This window comes from Sorghum bicolor, chromosome 1, assembly GCF_000003195.3.
Source record: "Sorghum bicolor cultivar BTx623 chromosome 1, Sorghum_bicolor_NCBIv3, whole genome shotgun sequence".
Classification (NCBI taxonomy): Eukaryota; Viridiplantae; Streptophyta; class Magnoliopsida; order Poales; family Poaceae; genus Sorghum; species Sorghum bicolor.
Window position 1 is genome coordinate 60381256 of NC_012870.2, and position 16097 is coordinate 60397352.

At 41.7% G+C, this 16097-nt stretch overlaps 2 protein-coding genes across 2 annotated transcripts; one reads left to right on the forward strand and one right to left on the reverse strand.

The window, feature by feature from the left end:
- On the forward strand, positions 2508-4651 carry LOC8062611 (L-type lectin-domain containing receptor kinase IV.1). The gene has a single exon (XM_002464981.2). The coding sequence runs from the start codon at positions 2538-2540 to the stop codon at positions 4572-4574; it is 2037 nt and encodes a 678-aa protein (XP_002465026.2). The 5' UTR covers positions 2508-2537; the 3' UTR covers positions 4575-4651.
- On the reverse strand, positions 4796-8800 carry LOC8062876 (mitogen-activated protein kinase 6). Its single transcript, XM_002467546.2, has 7 exons — positions 8397-8800; positions 8002-8131; positions 7020-7157; positions 6520-6852; positions 5911-6094; positions 5652-5833; positions 4796-5146 (listed from the first exon to the last, which is right to left on the reverse strand). Exons 1-6 carry the CDS (start codon positions 8570-8572, stop codon positions 5661-5663), a joined length of 1134 nt encoding a protein of 377 aa, XP_002467591.1. The 5' UTR covers positions 8573-8800; the 3' UTR covers positions 4796-5146; positions 5652-5660.

The following is a 16097-nucleotide window of genomic DNA, read 5'->3' on the forward strand; positions in this document are numbered from 1 at the left end:
AATGACGACTGGGCCCGCCTGCACATATAAATATTAGTGTGTTGCTATAATCTTTTTCACATTTCCCAGTCGCCTGGTTTTTGGGGCACGCTCAGGAGATGGGGACTTCTTTCTCCCAACGTCTTCTCTCGGGCTTAGAGTAGTGGTAGCGATTTTGCTAAGATCTTCACACCTTAGAGAAAGGAGGGGACTGGAGAAGGCAGGTCGAACAAGAGGTGGGAACGAGCAAAAGGTCAATGTTAGGGTTCTAGTGGTAGAGGAGGCGTCGGATCAGATTAGGGGGCGGGGGCGACGATGGCCATAGCGACGGCAAGAGGGGGAGGGGAAGGGGGAGGGGGAGGTCGTTGCAGGCACGGTAGGGTCTCGCCGAAGCTCCACGGCACGGAGCTCCAGCAAGACCCTACCATGCCGCGCAGGGCGATGAGCGGTGGTGGACGGCGGCTGGTGTAGACACGAGGAGGAAGAGAAACAGGGACGCAAGGAAGAAGATGAATAGTGCGCGATCTAATTTGAAGTTTCGTTTCATATCCAAGGGTTGTTGATCGTTGCCTGAAAAGATCACAAAATTCAGTGGGCTGAGGAATAGAAATCCCCACTCTCTTTCGCTCTCAAGTGCTAAAATAAACCACCATATTAATCAAAAAATTGCTAGGTCAAGACTATAACCATCTAGATTTAATAAAAGATACGTAAAGGATAATCTAGTATGAATTCAAGTATAGAGTGAGACAATGGTATATAATACAAATAGCATTACAACTTGTTTTTTCGTGGTATACAATACAAATAATGTTATACGGGAGGATAAAACGCATGCAAAAGAGCTATCCAAGCCAGCCACCAATACCTTTGGCAATGGCATGTCGACAACAAACATTCAAGCGCTTTAAATTCCTATGTCATTCATTCCCCCATAGTGTAGTAAAGCTTTGCCATCTCAAATTGTTCTTTAGTCATAGCCCTAAGATTGTTGATCTACTTTTTTCATGTGTTCATGTCTGGAAAGTTTTAGCATCACCATCAAATCAACAAGGAGAACAGCTAAATAGAATGTGTCAAGGAAATGAAAAGAAGCTTGGTTGGTCAATAATAACAAAATCGTAAAAAGCATACCATATTTGGTCACACGTAGAAATAATCATGGTCACAACATGATTTACAAGAATACAATAGAGCAACATAAGTAGTAGTCCAAATCAGCAATTCACTACTGTCAATGATGGCTCCAAAGTTTAATTTTAGAATAATATCATATCAATGGATGTTGGTGTGATGACGAGACCAGCCAATGGTTTGTTCAAGGAAACCACAATAGACATGAGCAGCATTATGGTGAATCTGGTAATAATGTTTTAGGGCAAGAAACGATAGTTGCAAATCTATAAGTAAGGCATAAGATGATTCGAAATTTAAAAGGACTTAATAGCTATAACGAAAAAAACTAAGTTACCTACGCTATTTGTGCAGATCATCATATTATTTCATACAAAATTTATTGAAAAAAATCATGTAATTGTAGATTTTGAAACATGTTACTAGTTGGTGTTTCAACTCAAATGTTACACTGCACACTCGCTAGCTAGGCCACAGAATCAGTGGATCACCGCACCACCATGGCCCTGTTTAGTTCCACATCTAAAAAGTTTTCACCCATTTCATCGAATGTTTGGACACATGCATGAAGTATTTAATATAGAAAAAATAAACTAATTAGACAGTTTGGTTGAAAATCACGAGACAAATTTTTTAAGCCTAATTAGTCTATGATTAGTCTTAAGTACTACAGTAACCCACATGTGCTAATGACAGATTAATTAGGCTTAATAAATTCGCCTCGCAGTTTCCAGGCTAGTTATGTAATTATTTTTTTATTAATATTCAAATGCTCCTTCCGACATAACATTTGATGTGACATCCAAAAAATTTTTCTTCTCAAATCTAAACAATCCCCGCAAAACCACACAAGTCACAGGTCAATTTTGTCATGTACTCCCTCCGTTCCAAAAAGAGTGACGTTTTTAACTTTTAGAAATCGTGTTTAACCGTTCGTCTTATTCAAAAATTTTATTATGTAAATTATAAAATAAATAAATCATCAGTAAAGTATCTCTAATAATAAAATAAATTTTAACAAAATATATAATATTTATGTAAAATTTTTGAATAAGACGGATGATCAAATAAGATGTCTAGAATTTAAAACGACAACCTTTCTAGACGGAGGGAGTACTCTGGAAGAAGCTGACTCTGTTTTTGTCTCCGAGCTTGGGATCATCATCATGTACTACGTAGTACAGGGTAGTTGGTTAGTGCAGTACGTACATCTAGTTGGGAGAACGCTGGAGGCAGGCGTGTGTCTTCTCCCTATTTTGTCACTTGTGCCTCGGCGTCTGAGAGACACGTCAGACCAGCTGACACCTGACGGCACTCGTGTCACTCTCCCCAGATAATACTAGGAATGGGAAAAAGACAACACCTTGTTCATAGCTCGAGCGTGCGGACTTGGACACAACTTCATTTTCACCGAAACTTGATCCATGTCTTCGACGTCGTCCATGGCGCTGCTTGCCCACCGCATCGCTCTGTTCTTCCTCCTTGCCCGTTGCCTTCTCCGTTCACGCGCCGACGACGTCGACTTCATCTACAACGGCTTCCGGGATGCCGCCAACCTGAGCCTTGACGGCTCGGCGTCGGTCCTCCGTGGCGGCGCGCTCCGGCTCACCACCGACCGCGGCCACGTCATGGGCCACGCCTTCTTCGACTCACCAGTGCGGATGCTCAGGGGCGGCGACGCCGTCGTCTCCTTCAGCACGGCCTTCGTGTTCCAGATCGTGACCGTCGGCAGGGGCGGAGGCGCCGGCCTCGCGTTCGTCGTCGCGGCATCCAAGGTGCTCCCCGGAGCAAGCCCCGGGCTCTACCTTGGCCTCCTCGGCCAGGACACCATGGGCGACTCTTCCAACCACGTCTTCGCCGTCGAGTTCGACACCACGCAGGCGGCCGCGCTCCTGAACGAGACGAACGACAACCACGTCGGCGTCGACCTCAACAGCCTGGTGTCCAATGTGTCGGAGCCGGCCGCGTACTTCGCCGACGACGGTAGCAACGTCCCTGTGCCCCTCGAGAGCATGCAGCCCATCCAGGCCTGGGTGGACTACGACGGCCACACCAAGATCCTCAACGTGACCATAGCTCCCGTGTCCGTGGCAAGCAGTCGGCCTCGCCGGCCGCTCATCTCACAGCCGGTTGATCTCTTGCCCATCTTCAAGCAAGACATGTACGTTGGCTTCTCGGCGGCGACCGGGAAGCTGGCGAGCTCACATTACATCCTCTCATGGAGTTGCCGCACAGGAGGAGGAGGAGGAGGAGGAGGACTAGCACAGTCCATCGACCTCTCCCGGCTGCCGGAAGTTCCAAAGCCACCACCTCCTCCGCTTTCCAGATCCGCCGTCTTCAAGATCGTCGCGCTGTCCTGCGTGGCCACTCTTGCCGCCATCGTCGCGGCAACTGTTGCTGCGGTCTGGCTGCGGCAGAGGGCGGCGCTCGCCGAGACGCTGGAGGAGTGGGAGCTGGACCACCCGCACCGGTTCCCGTACAAGGAGATGTACAGGGCGACGAAGGGGTTCAGGAACAGCGAGCTTCTCGGCGCCGGTGGCTTCGGCAAGGTGTACAGAGGCGTGCTCCGGCGGTCCGGCGACGTCGTGGCCATCAAGCGGATCTCGAGCAACGGGTCGCAGGGGATGCGCGAGTTCGTCGCCGAGGTCGCGAGCCTCGGGCGCATGCGGCACCGGAACCTGGTGGAGCTGCGCGGGTGGTGCAAACGAGGGCAGGACCTGCTGCTGGTCTACGAGTTCATGCCCAACGGCAGCCTGGACGCGCACCTGTTCGGCGGCGCCCGGCAGCAGCAGCAGCTGCTGGTGTCGTGGGAGGAGCGCGTCAGGATCCTCAGGGGCGTCGCGTCGGGGCTGGTGTACCTGCACGAGGCGTGGGAGCAGGTGGTGGTGCACCGCGACGTGAAGGCCAGCAACGTCCTGCTCGGCGCCGACATGAGCGCGCGGCTGGGGGACTTCGGCCTCGCGCGCCTCTACGAGCACGGCGCCGACCCGGCCACGACGCGCGTCGTCGGGACGCTGGGCTACATGTCGCCGGAGATCGTCGTGACGGGCAGGGCCACCACGGCCACCGACGTGTTCGCCTTCGGCGTGTTGCTCCTCGAGGTGGCGTGCGGGCGGCGGCCCATCGACCAGGCCACCGGCGTCAACCTGGTGCGCTGGGTCCGTGAACTGGGTGCCAAGGGCGACCTCGTGCGCGCCGTGGACGAGAGACTTGAAGGCCGCTACGACGCTGGCGAGGTGAAGCTGGTGCTGTGGCTGGGTCTCATGTGCAGCCAGGCACGCCCGGAGACACGGCCTAGCATGAGGCAGGTCTGCCAGTACCTGGATGGGGAGGTAGAAGTGCAGGAGGCGGCGATGATCGGCTTCGCAGACGACGATCTCATCGACTTCGGCTCGCTGGCGTCTCTGACATGGTCGTCGTGCGCGACGATATCAGGAGGCTCACTACAGGGTGGAAGATGAACAATCCTGTTCAATAATTTCACTTGATCACCTATCTTGACTAGGTGGATTACTGGATTGTTATTATTATGTTGGGAACATTCTGTTTGTCAGAAGATGAGATGGTGACGAATCGTAAAAAGAGCAAGTAATGTTCAGTATACTGTGCACCTTTTATTGGGGAAAGCCTGGTTTCAGATACTGCAATGCAATGCAGAGCGACCTGATTGGAAACGTCAATCTTAAGTAACTTAGTAAGATCACAAATAAAATATGTTTGAGATGTTACAATAGGGAAGTGATGTCAACTCAGATATACAGGGGGCGTTCAAGTAATAGTCTACAAAATTACAAGCTTAGATACATAAGAATAGTTTATGAAATCAAGCGGTATAATACAAGCCTGGGTTCAGGCATCTGAAAGGAATACAGACGTTGTTTGTTCTCACAAGCCCTAGTACAGTTGCTATTGCAGCAACAACCCATGCCCGTTTGCCCAACAAACCCCACGTAAATAATCGATGCACACTGACACAAGTTATTGCGTCCGCTGGAGCTAGAGATCTTCATATGCCTCTAGCAGATAACTTATCCTGCACTCACACAAAGCCACACAAGGGGGTCGGTTAGAGGACTCAACATTAGGAATAGAAAGAAATGCACTGATTTGGTACATTAACATACATGTATCTGGAAGCAGGCGTGGGTCAAAGAGAATGTACACTCAAAATGGTGAAGTGCAACTAGTGAATAGCAAGAGAAAATTGTCTGAAGCAAGGTAGTACCAAACAGCTTCAGCTAGTTCACATAGACTTGGGACAGGAGGGCTGGAGTAAATTTATTTTCCCACAATGCTATGTGCATGAGTATTTGTCCCAAGGGTTCTAAACGAGAACCAATTTCCGAATCTAAATTAGTCAAGCTGGGCACATACCATAAAAGCCTTCATAAGAAGTCTAAACAGCTATGCAGTGTCTAGATTGCTGTCAGAAACCACTTTCATCTAGGATCTAGATTGCTAAGACAAACTATACTCATTTAGGTGGTTTGTTATGTTGGGCAAGGCATTCTCAAGTGACAAACAAAAACAATACAGACCTTTTGAAATTAGTAGGGAGGATCCGGGTTAAATGCTAAAGATTCCCTCCAGATAAGTTCTTTTATATGCGCTTCTGTAAAGGATGGTTGCTCAAAATCAAAGCTGAAAGGTGCAGGGCAGGTAGGTTCTTCATTGATGTCATGAAGTGAAGCCAAGTATGGGTGATGCAGAGCCTCATCAACTGCATAAGAAAAAAAAAAGTATGAGTGTATAGTAAAGCCACCACTAATATAAAGTGCCTTGCATGAAGCCAGGTACCTGTAATCCGTCTGCTTGGATCAAACACAAGCATTCTCTCCAACAAATCGACTGCACCAGGAGACATGTTACGGAAACGCAGGCGGAAGTCCTGCCTTGGAAACTGTGGTAGTTGTTTCATGTATCTTTTTGCATTATCACTTCGAAGAAATCCCAGGCTTGCATCATCTGGTGAGCCTATGAGCTTTTGGAAGAGAAAAAAACTCATTACTATCGGTGCCCAGATTACAGGGTCACATTTTAACAAAGGAGAAAGGAACTCAATGGTGCAGATTAATAGAAGTTAATAATGCATCCTACAATAATAGACCAGGATGTCTCTGAAAAATATAAATAGAAGAGAGGAAAGCTCATAGAAACAAGAAGTTAAGATAAAACATTTAAAAGGTCAGATCTGGATTTCTGATCTGGTAAACATTGCAAATTGACTTCAGTTAAAATCACATGTGACTCCTACTCAAACATACATAAAGAGGAAAAACTTCAACACAATATAGGCATAAACAAGACAAGTTAATATCTTGTTTTTTTTCCAAAGGAACCAATCCATTAATCACTGTATTGCACTAAGAGAAATGCTAGCACAAACAATTCATTACGATAATTTACCTCGGTGATCAATTTTAACTGCTGGATGTAATCCCGTCCAGGAAACAGGGGTTGGCGAGTAACGATTTCACCTAATATGCATCCAACTGACCAGACATCAATGGCAGCAGTGTACTGTGAACAGTTCAACAGCAGCTCTGGTGCCCTGTACCAACGAGTGACCACATACTCTGTCATGAGATCTGTCTCTGAGGTGGTCCTTGCAAGCCCAAAGTCTGCGATCTTGAGGTCACAATTTGCATTTAGGAACAAATTGCTCGGCTTTAGATCGCGGTGCAATATATTTGCTGAGTGCACATATTTTAGCCCTCTTAGCAACTGATACAAGAAGTACTGCAAGGAAAAAGGGGAAACATAGAAATAAAGAATATTATCATTGTTGCTAAGCAAGATACATGGTAATCAATTTCTGAATTGGGCACAAGCAACATTTATTTGCATAGTTGGATTGGAACTTATTTTGATATGACATAATTTTGGCCCAAGCTGGAGCAACAGACCTGGCAGTGATCATCAGTCAATGGCTGATTTGAGCGTATGATCTGATGGAGATCTGTATCCATTAACTCAGTAACAATGTACACGTCATTAAAGTTCTCTCTAGTTGGGGGGCGTATTACGTCCTTTAAGGCAAGGATCTGTGACCACAAGTTAAAATAATTATTAGAGATCATAGGAACATCATTGCTGAGTAGAAGTGCACAACATGGTAATAACACATGCACACAGAATTTGTGAACAAATCAAACCCTCGATACTACTTTAAACCATGTAAACAAAAGCAACGATAATCAATAGTACAAGCCTGCCAAATTAATGACAATGGATGCGCAGCCAACCATGTGGGTCAGCTGAACTCAGGCGCTGTTCCGTTTTAGGATTGGTAACGCAAACGTAAAGGAATCAAAGCTTTCAACATAACGGCCACACATACGATGTGATCTGATTTCATTTCTGTTTACGTTACTATTCTGCGAACCAAACAGCACGTCATGGTCTTTGGACATTCCTTTTTTAGCAAAGTAGAAAAGGCTAAAGTTTTTTCTCCAAAATAAACTGGATTTGAAAATAAAACCATACCCCACATCTCCACTTCACTTTATATGTCAACCATGAAAATCTGGAAGATGGAGTGCTGTCCTCCATCTATTTATAGAAATTCCACATATGCAGAGAAACAGAAATTTGAATACATTGAATAGCAACCGGATGTTGCAGTAACTGTGCTTCTTTGATAAGCAATAACAAAAAGCACTGCTTGTTGCAGCTATTTTTAGCAAATTGGCAGCATAGATCTTTACAATCGAAAGGACTACCACAAATGCAAGCTTGCTACGACTAGCTGACAACCTAAAGCACACACAAACATAATGCCGAGAACTGGAGATTTTGGACAAGCAAACACACCAAATCCAAGTATCACAGAACAAGAATTCCAGAAATGGCCAGAGGCACTGGTAGCAAAGCATCACACATACGTACGTTCTCATGGTCCATGTGGCGCAGCAGCTTGATCTCCCTCAGCGTCCGCTTGGCGTCGATGTGGTTGTCGAACGCATTGCCAACCTTCTTGATCGCAACTTCCTCCCCTGTCTGTGAGTTGACAGCCGCGCTGAAACGAAGAGAACAGCCCCCAAAATGTTTACAACATAAATAAGCACATCTACGGGCTACGGCAAACAAACTTAAGTTGCGGCAGTGACTGATCCATCCCTCCATAAATTTTTGCCTAACCCGTCACAGCCACACCAAATCTACACGCGCAGGCCCCAGCGCGTAGGCAGAGCAAAGACAGCAGCAACTCGATTCGCCACCACCAGCGGAGCGGAGGCTCGGGAAGGAGTGGGAGAGGGAGAGGGGAGAAGGAAGGGACGCACCAGACAATGCCGTAGGCGCCGCGGCCGATGGGGCGGATGGGCGGGGCGTACTTGGAGGAGACCTCGAAGAGGTTCCCGTACACGTTGTACAGCACGTAGCGGCCCCCGTGCGTCGCCATACCCTTGATCTGCGCTCCTCCTCCGCCGCCGCCGCCGCCGCCGCCGGAGGAATCCATGGTTTCTTCCTCCTCGCCTCTCGGGAAGCCAAGGGGAAGGGGATGTGGAGGAGGGAGGGGCCTAGGGTTGTGGGGTGACTAGGGTTGGTGCTGCTTGACTAGCGTCTAGTCGTTGATGGGAGGGCGGCCTCGAGGAGAAGGGACTGTGGTGGAAGAAGCTTCCCTCTTTTTGACTCGGGCGGCGACTGGGGAATGAATGGGGACGGATGGATCGGGAGGGAGCGGGACGAGGAAGGAGGTGGGGCGGTGTTTGGGGAAAACACCTTGTGTTTTTTTTCTTCAAAAAAAAAAAACTTATTCTACACATTTGTATTTCCTACGTGGCCATGAACCTACCACATAGATCCGATGACATGACCGTTAGCGTCATCTGAGTGGCTGAAAACAGAAATGCTGGTTTTGTATTAGGAGAAGAATAGGAATCCTAGTTCACTAAAGGTCGGTTTAATAGAGTTTCACTTTCTAATTTTGAAGTTTAATTTTTTTGATGAAGCGATTCTGGTGAGGAGCATATGGTAAGTAATCTGGTAGTGATTGAATAAGGAGAAGTAGCAAGTGAGTTCTTTTAACTTCTAGACTGTAATATAAATGAAGAAATGATTCTTAGGTCAGTCTCAATGCATGTTTCATGAAAATGTTATGCACATTAAATAGGATGCCACATTAGCAAAATTGCTGACTTGGCAGGGTCATTAAATGAAGGAGTTTCATCAGATGAAAGAGGAGTTTCATCCTCATGAAACTCTTGTGGCTCGGTTAACTAATAGTCTTGGTAAGTGTGTCATGAATCTATGCATTGAGACTGGCCTTATAGCTCTTCAGCATAATGTAATTATATTTTAAACATTTTCCAAGACTATGTATAATATAAAAAAAAGAACTAGAAACATAACCCTACCAAAGAGGTTCTCAAGTTACCATGTCTATAGCTATTTCTTAGAGAAGATAATGGAAAAAGAAAAATGCTAAAAACACATCCATCCCAATGCACAACAGAGACCGGTATGCTCTTTGGAATTCAACATGAGTACACTTACAGAAAGAAAGATATGTCATGTTTCACACCTTCAGGCTTTGTTTAGTTCGCAAAAATTTTTGTTTTTGGGTACTGTAGCATTTCGTTTTTATTTGACAAACATTGTACAATCACGGAGTAACTAGGCTCAAAAGATTCATCTCACAAATTACAGGTAAACTGTGCAGTTAATTTTTATTTTCGTCTATATTTAATACTCCATGCATGCGACCAAAGACTTGAAAATTTTTACGAACTAAACAAGGCCTCGGTACGTAATGCATTAATTCGTTTACTTCTCATTGCGAACAACTGAAAATTACTGGCCAAGAGAAGCACTCGTCGCTAGTCACTCGTCAGCATGATACAGGATCAACATCACACTCCAGAAAGGTCAATCTGCGAGCTTTATGATCTTTGCGACGATGTCCTTAATGATTCCAGCTCCCCAAGTTCTAGTTGGCAACTTGGCATGGAGGGTTTCTTTTCTCTTGGGGCATTATGGCCTTATTTAGTTCCCAAAAATTTTTGTTTTTACTACTGTAGCAGTTTCATTTTTATTTGACAAACATTGTCCAAACAAAGAGTAACTAGGCTCAAAAGATTCATCTCATAAATTACACGTAAACTATATAATTAGTTTTTATTTTCATCTATATTTAATGCTTCATGCATGCGAACAAAGATTCGATATGACTTGAAAATTTTTGCGAACTAAACAAGGCCTATATTGCACCTTTCAACCACCTCTTGACCTTGTTAAGAGCCACACGTTTCTTCCACGGTCGATGTCAAGGCTTCAAGATGATGTGTACGCATGCATCATAGGCGGAGGATTTGTGTGAAAGCTCGTGTGGCTGCAACGAAAAGTAATCTGGATCTGAAAGCACGAGGTTGCACCTTGCGTTTATATAGTAGCCCAGGTCAACGTTTGGTCATTGTATGTGCGGACTTGGAACAAGGAATGGATTATATTTGTAGTACCGTGGTACAAAGATTGTATAAATTAGATGGTATTGGTGCTAGGTCAATTTTGCAAAGATATAATAATGAATGCCCACTATGTTTATCTTTTCTTTATTAAAAAAAAGAGCCTCTTACATAAATATTTGGGATGTGTTAAGGTCTTAAGGTGATGTCATCGTACCACGTCGCCTAAAGCTGTGGATTGTCAACTTGTAAAGAGTAGAGCCACTACTATCCATGGGTCAGCAGATGACATGTCCTTTCTTTTTCAAGAGCATTCTGAAGACATTTTATTTCTCTCCATCGAGAAGTACAACATATGAAGTCGAATACAGAAACAGGGAGGAAGAGAGCTAGAGAAGGAAGAAGAAAAATAGGAATAAACAGGTTATTTAGTACTTGTTTGGATGGAAATAGAGATATGTTTCACAATTGTTTTTAACCGTGCAGTACATGCTTTTTCACATGTTTCACGATATATAGATAAAAGATCATGGAGAAAAACTGAAGACTCATTAATTGCCGAGAGTGATAATAACAAAACCTTGCTAGCTTCCGAAAAATAAAACTATATTTTTTGACGATAAACATCTTTATTTCAATAGCAAACAGCTAATAGAAGACTTACAGAGTTTAAGGCTATAGAATAAAGTGTCTGCTAAAGCTGGCACTGGGTTACATGTAGATGTAGGCTGTAGAGTATACAGTATTAGAGCAATTACAAGGCAAAGGCTGAGAATCTAGAATTGCTTGCCTAGCTAGCACATCAGCTGTCTAATTTCGTGATTTTTGTATGATTCTTGCATCTCTATGGCCCGTAAAGTTTGTGAACATTTGAGTGAGGTGTTTGATCCTCCACTCCGGTTGTCTAAAAGGAATATGATTGGCTGCATGTTGAAGCGATGAGTGATAATAGAAACAAGCCTCATGGCCCGACACCACTATTTAGCGAACGTTCACTCGAACTGATTTCAGCGAACGATTTTCCGACCAATCATATTTTCTTTTTAGGAAACAATCAATCCCACCTAATACCATTTTAGATAGTACGATGATGTTTCATTCTCTTTCTCTTTTCAAGCAGGCGTTCACGTGGGCCTTATTTTCTTTTCGTACGTCTGACACGCAGCCGGTTTTCCCCAATTCCATTCTCACGGTCGTTCATTAGTTTTCGATCCAACGAACGATCCGACAGCTATACACGTCGGTCGCCCACCCTCCTCCCTCCCACTTCCTTTTCTCTCTCCTCTTGACGTCATCATGAAAAAAGTAAAATATTTATTCCAAAGCACTATAACTTTTGAATGATGTATTTATTTTAAATTCCGTCTACACCGGTGTGTTCAACGTGACAAGACGAACAAAACTAGACCCCACTTCTATATGTTTTGAAGATTTTTATTTTTCTAGTAATAATTTATGTATATTAACTTATAACATATAAGTTATATTGCTAACTTATTTTGTTAAGTTATGCTGCTAACCTATCCTGCTAAGTTGTATTGTATAACTTCTGTTTGTGTATGGTACCTAACTTAGATCATTAACTTATTCTATAGAGTTATGTATGTAACTTGTGTTTTCATGTGTATGCTACCTAATTTATTTGATTAATTTACTGTACAGAGTTATGTATGTAACTTATGTTTTCATGTGTTTGCTATCTAACTTATTTGATTAACTTATTATTCAGAGTTATATTTGTGTTTTTATGTGTATGTTAGATAGCCATTGTATGTTTTCAATTAACTTATGTTTTTTCTTGTTATCAACTTTGTTTTTTACTTGTTATTTTAAATATTAAAATATTTTGCAGATATTCCAAGTGAATACAAATATACTCGATGTCATAATTATAGAGATGCTGAGAATATCATACTTGCAAAAGTTATGAAAGTTATTATATATATGTTTTTTGCAAGTTTTCATCATATTATGGAATTTTTTTTGTAGTATAGATTGTAAAAGTTACTTTTATTTCCTCTCCCACCCCTTTTAAACCCTTGTCCCGTATTCCCGAACGATTAGTTTCTGAAAAGAAAAAAAATGTTGATGAAACATAAGGAGAATATAATTCTCATAACAACTCTCAAAGTTTCAATTACGTATATGTTTTAGTTTGCAAAAAAGAAAAAGTAATATTGTATAACTTTACATGTTTCTTAAAGTTATGTTGGGTACCTCAGCTAGTGTAAGTTATGTGTGCGCTTTTCAAAAAAATATTGACGTGCGTGAGAGCGCAAAAGAGAAAATTGGTTGCGCGTTGGACGTGCGAAAAGAAAATAAGGCACACGCGAACGTCTGTTTGAAAAGAGAAAGATAATGGAACGTCATAGTACTATCCTAAAATGGTATTGCGGGATTGATTGTTTTCTAAAAGGGAAATATGATTGGTCGGAAAATCGTTCGCTGAAATCAATTTGACTGAACGTTCGCTAAATAGTGGTGTCGCCAGTTTTCTCTTTCGTGCTCTCACGCATGTGAATTTTTTAACAAGCGCGCACATAACTTACACAAGCTGAGATGCCCAGGAATAAATTAAACATGCAAAGTTATACAATATTACTTTTTCTTTTTTTGCGAACTAAAACGTGTCGTAATTGAAACTTTGAGAGTTGTTATGAGAGTTATATTCTCTTTATGTTTCATCAACATTTTTCCTTTTTTTTCCAGAAACTAATCATTCGGGAATACAGGACAAGGGTTTTAAAAGGGTGAGAGAGTATACAAAAGAGATTCCATAATATAATGAAAACTTTGCAAAAATCATATATATAATAACTTTCATAACTTCTATAAATATGATATTCTCAGCATCTCTATAATTATGACATCGAGTATATTTGTCTTCACTTGGAATATCTACAAAATATTTTAATATTTAAAAGAACAAGTAAAATTGTAAAACAAAGTTGATAACAAGAAAAAACATAAGTTAATTGAAAACATGCGATGACTATCTAACATACACATAAAAACACAAGTTAAAAATATAACTCTGATTATTAAGTTAATCAAATAAGTTAGATAGCAAATACATAAGTTACACACATAAAGTCTGTACAGTAAATTAATCAAATAAGTTAGGTAGCATACAACATGAAAACACAAGTTACATATATAACTCTATAGAATAAGTCAATGATTCAAGTTAGGTACCATACACATGAAAATAAAAAAACAGATAAACAACTCTGTTATTTAACATAGCACCAAAAGACTATATAGAACAAGTTTGCAACATAACTTAGTTTTCACAAGTTAGCAGTATAACTTAATGACACAAGTTAGTAATATAACTTAATTAATCAAATAAGTTAGGTAGCATACAACATGAAAACACAAGTTACATATATGACTCTATAGAATAAGTTAAGGATCTAAGTTAGGTACCATTTATATAAAAATAAAAAATAGATAAACAACTCTGTTATTTAACATAGCACCAAAAAGACTATATAGAACAAGTTAGTAGCATAACTTAATTTTCACAAGTTGAAGATGGTGACGGAGAAGATGGTGGTGGAGATAGGGATGCTGATTCCGGAGAGGGAGGCGCAGAAGGCTGGACCGTGGGAGATAGCGGGGTGGCGTGGGTGTGGGTTGCTCGCGCTCAACAACCGACCGAAGGGAAAGGGAACTGGAAATAAAATAATACCGAAAAAGAAAGGAGATGAGATGGTCTGATCGTTCGTTCGGATAGAAAACACCGACCGTAGAAATGGAATTGGGGTCATGGCCGCCGCCTCAACCATTAGCACCGATGTGGTTCTTGTCATCCTTGCCTTGAAGCCGTTCTCAATGGGAGTTTTATGACCCAAATTTTAGAAATAGTACATAAGAGTTTCATCTCTATAAAATTCTCTCTATTTCTATAAAACTTTTATCATATCTCTCTTTATCATTAATATAATACCACATCAGCATATTTAATATTCATAAAAGTCTAATAAAATTTCATTAAAACTGGCCTAATGTAAATGGTTTGTGCCGATTGAACCTACACACCTTCCTGCATTTCTAGGTATTTCATGGGAGTGTCGGGAACCACATGCCGTACGTGGCTGCAGAACCACGGCAAAATACCCCCTTCGGGTTGTTTTTATCCAAGGGCTTTTGTGCTTGCAAAATTGACTCTTATTTTCTTACTTAAAAATCCGTCTTATCATCTTCTATTGACAAATAGATGTGCAGTAATCAAGCGTGGTGGACGCGTGATGGAGGCCTATGGAACTAAGCCAGGGCAAAATATCTGATACCCATTATCATCTGTACCCGAATTATCTAAATTTGGACCTGAATTATCTGAACCTGAGGTATCCAATCCTAAATTTGGATAATTCTGATCACCCGAAATTGGTTTAGATAAGTCGGGTAATATCCACCGATATCCAAACTACCCGAACTACCCAAACATTTGTCTATGTCATTGTATTTATCATGTGTTGTAGTTAAACATTAGAACTAAATTTATTATAATATAATTCTCTTTGTTTGAACAAGTGACTGTAATATATTATTCTCTACAAAATGCTATTAAAATTCTATACAAATTGCTGCTAAAATTATATATAAATTACTATTCAAATTTTGTGTAGTTTGTTCTTTTTTGAAAATTCGGATACATCGGAAATACCCAAATCCGAACCTAAATTATCAGTACCTGAAATTATGGATAGTATTTTTTTCAAAATTAATATCAGATAACAGTTTTTATTACCCGAACTTTTAACTACTCGACCCAAAAAAAATCGAGTAACATGGACGCCCAGGCTTATATGGAACTCTAAAGCGAATGCTGAATTAGTGGCAGGCACGTAGCAGTTTGCTTTTGGAAAATTTTCCAGAGACCTTCTACAGGTAGCGAAAGCGATTGGGAGTTGGGACGGGAAGTTAAAAAGAAAAATTGCTATGGAAAAGTAAAAAATAAAATGCAACAAGAGCCGGGCACGTAGCAGTTTGGTTTTACAAAATTTCCACAACGTTGTGGTCAGTTTGATGCGTCTTGAGATGCTCTGGCTCAGAAAACATTTGTACAGGCAGCATGGGAAGGTAAAAATAATTGAAAAAACAATTTGGAAAATTTTCAAAGGCCTAGTTGTACAGGAAGGTGAAAAAAAGTAAAAAGTAGCACAAGGCAGCATGGGAAGGTAAAAAGAATTAAAAAAAACAATTTGGAAAATTTTCAAAGGCCTAGTTATACAGGAAGGTAAAAGAATTAAAAAATAAACATGTGTGGAGGCAGCATGAGAAGGTAAAAAGAATTCAAAGGCCTAGTTGTACAGGAAGGTGAAAAAAAGTAAAAAGTAACACAAGGCAGCATGGGAAGGTAAAAAGAATTGAAAAAACAATTTGGAAAATTTTCAAAGGCCTAGTAACACAAGGCAGCATGGGAAGGTAAAAAGAATTGAAAAAAAATTGGAAAATTTTCAAAGGCCTAGTTATACAGGAAGGTAAAAGAACTAAAAAATAAACATGTGTGGAGGCAGCATGAGAAGTTAGTTGTACAGGAAGGTGAAAAAAGTAAAAAGTAAGACAAAACAT

Excerpts from the sequence above, each read along its gene's own strand:
- LOC8062611 (XM_002464981.2), top strand. The coding sequence starts at position 2,538 with ATGTCTTCGACGTCGTCCATGGCGCTGCTTGCCCACCGCATCGCTCTG.
- LOC8062876 (XM_002467546.2), bottom strand. The coding sequence starts at position 8,572 with ATGGATTCCTCCGGCGGCGGCGGCGGCGGCGGCGGAGGAGGAGCGCAG. Across the intron at positions 8,132-8,396 it reads GGCGCCTACGGCATTGTCTG|CGCGGCTGTCAACTCACAGA; the intron begins GTGCGTCCCTTC and ends TCTTCGTTTCAG. Across the intron at positions 7,158-8,001 it reads GCCACATGGACCATGAGAAC|ATCCTTGCCTTAAAGGACGT; the intron begins GTACGTATGTGT and ends TTGTGGTCACAG.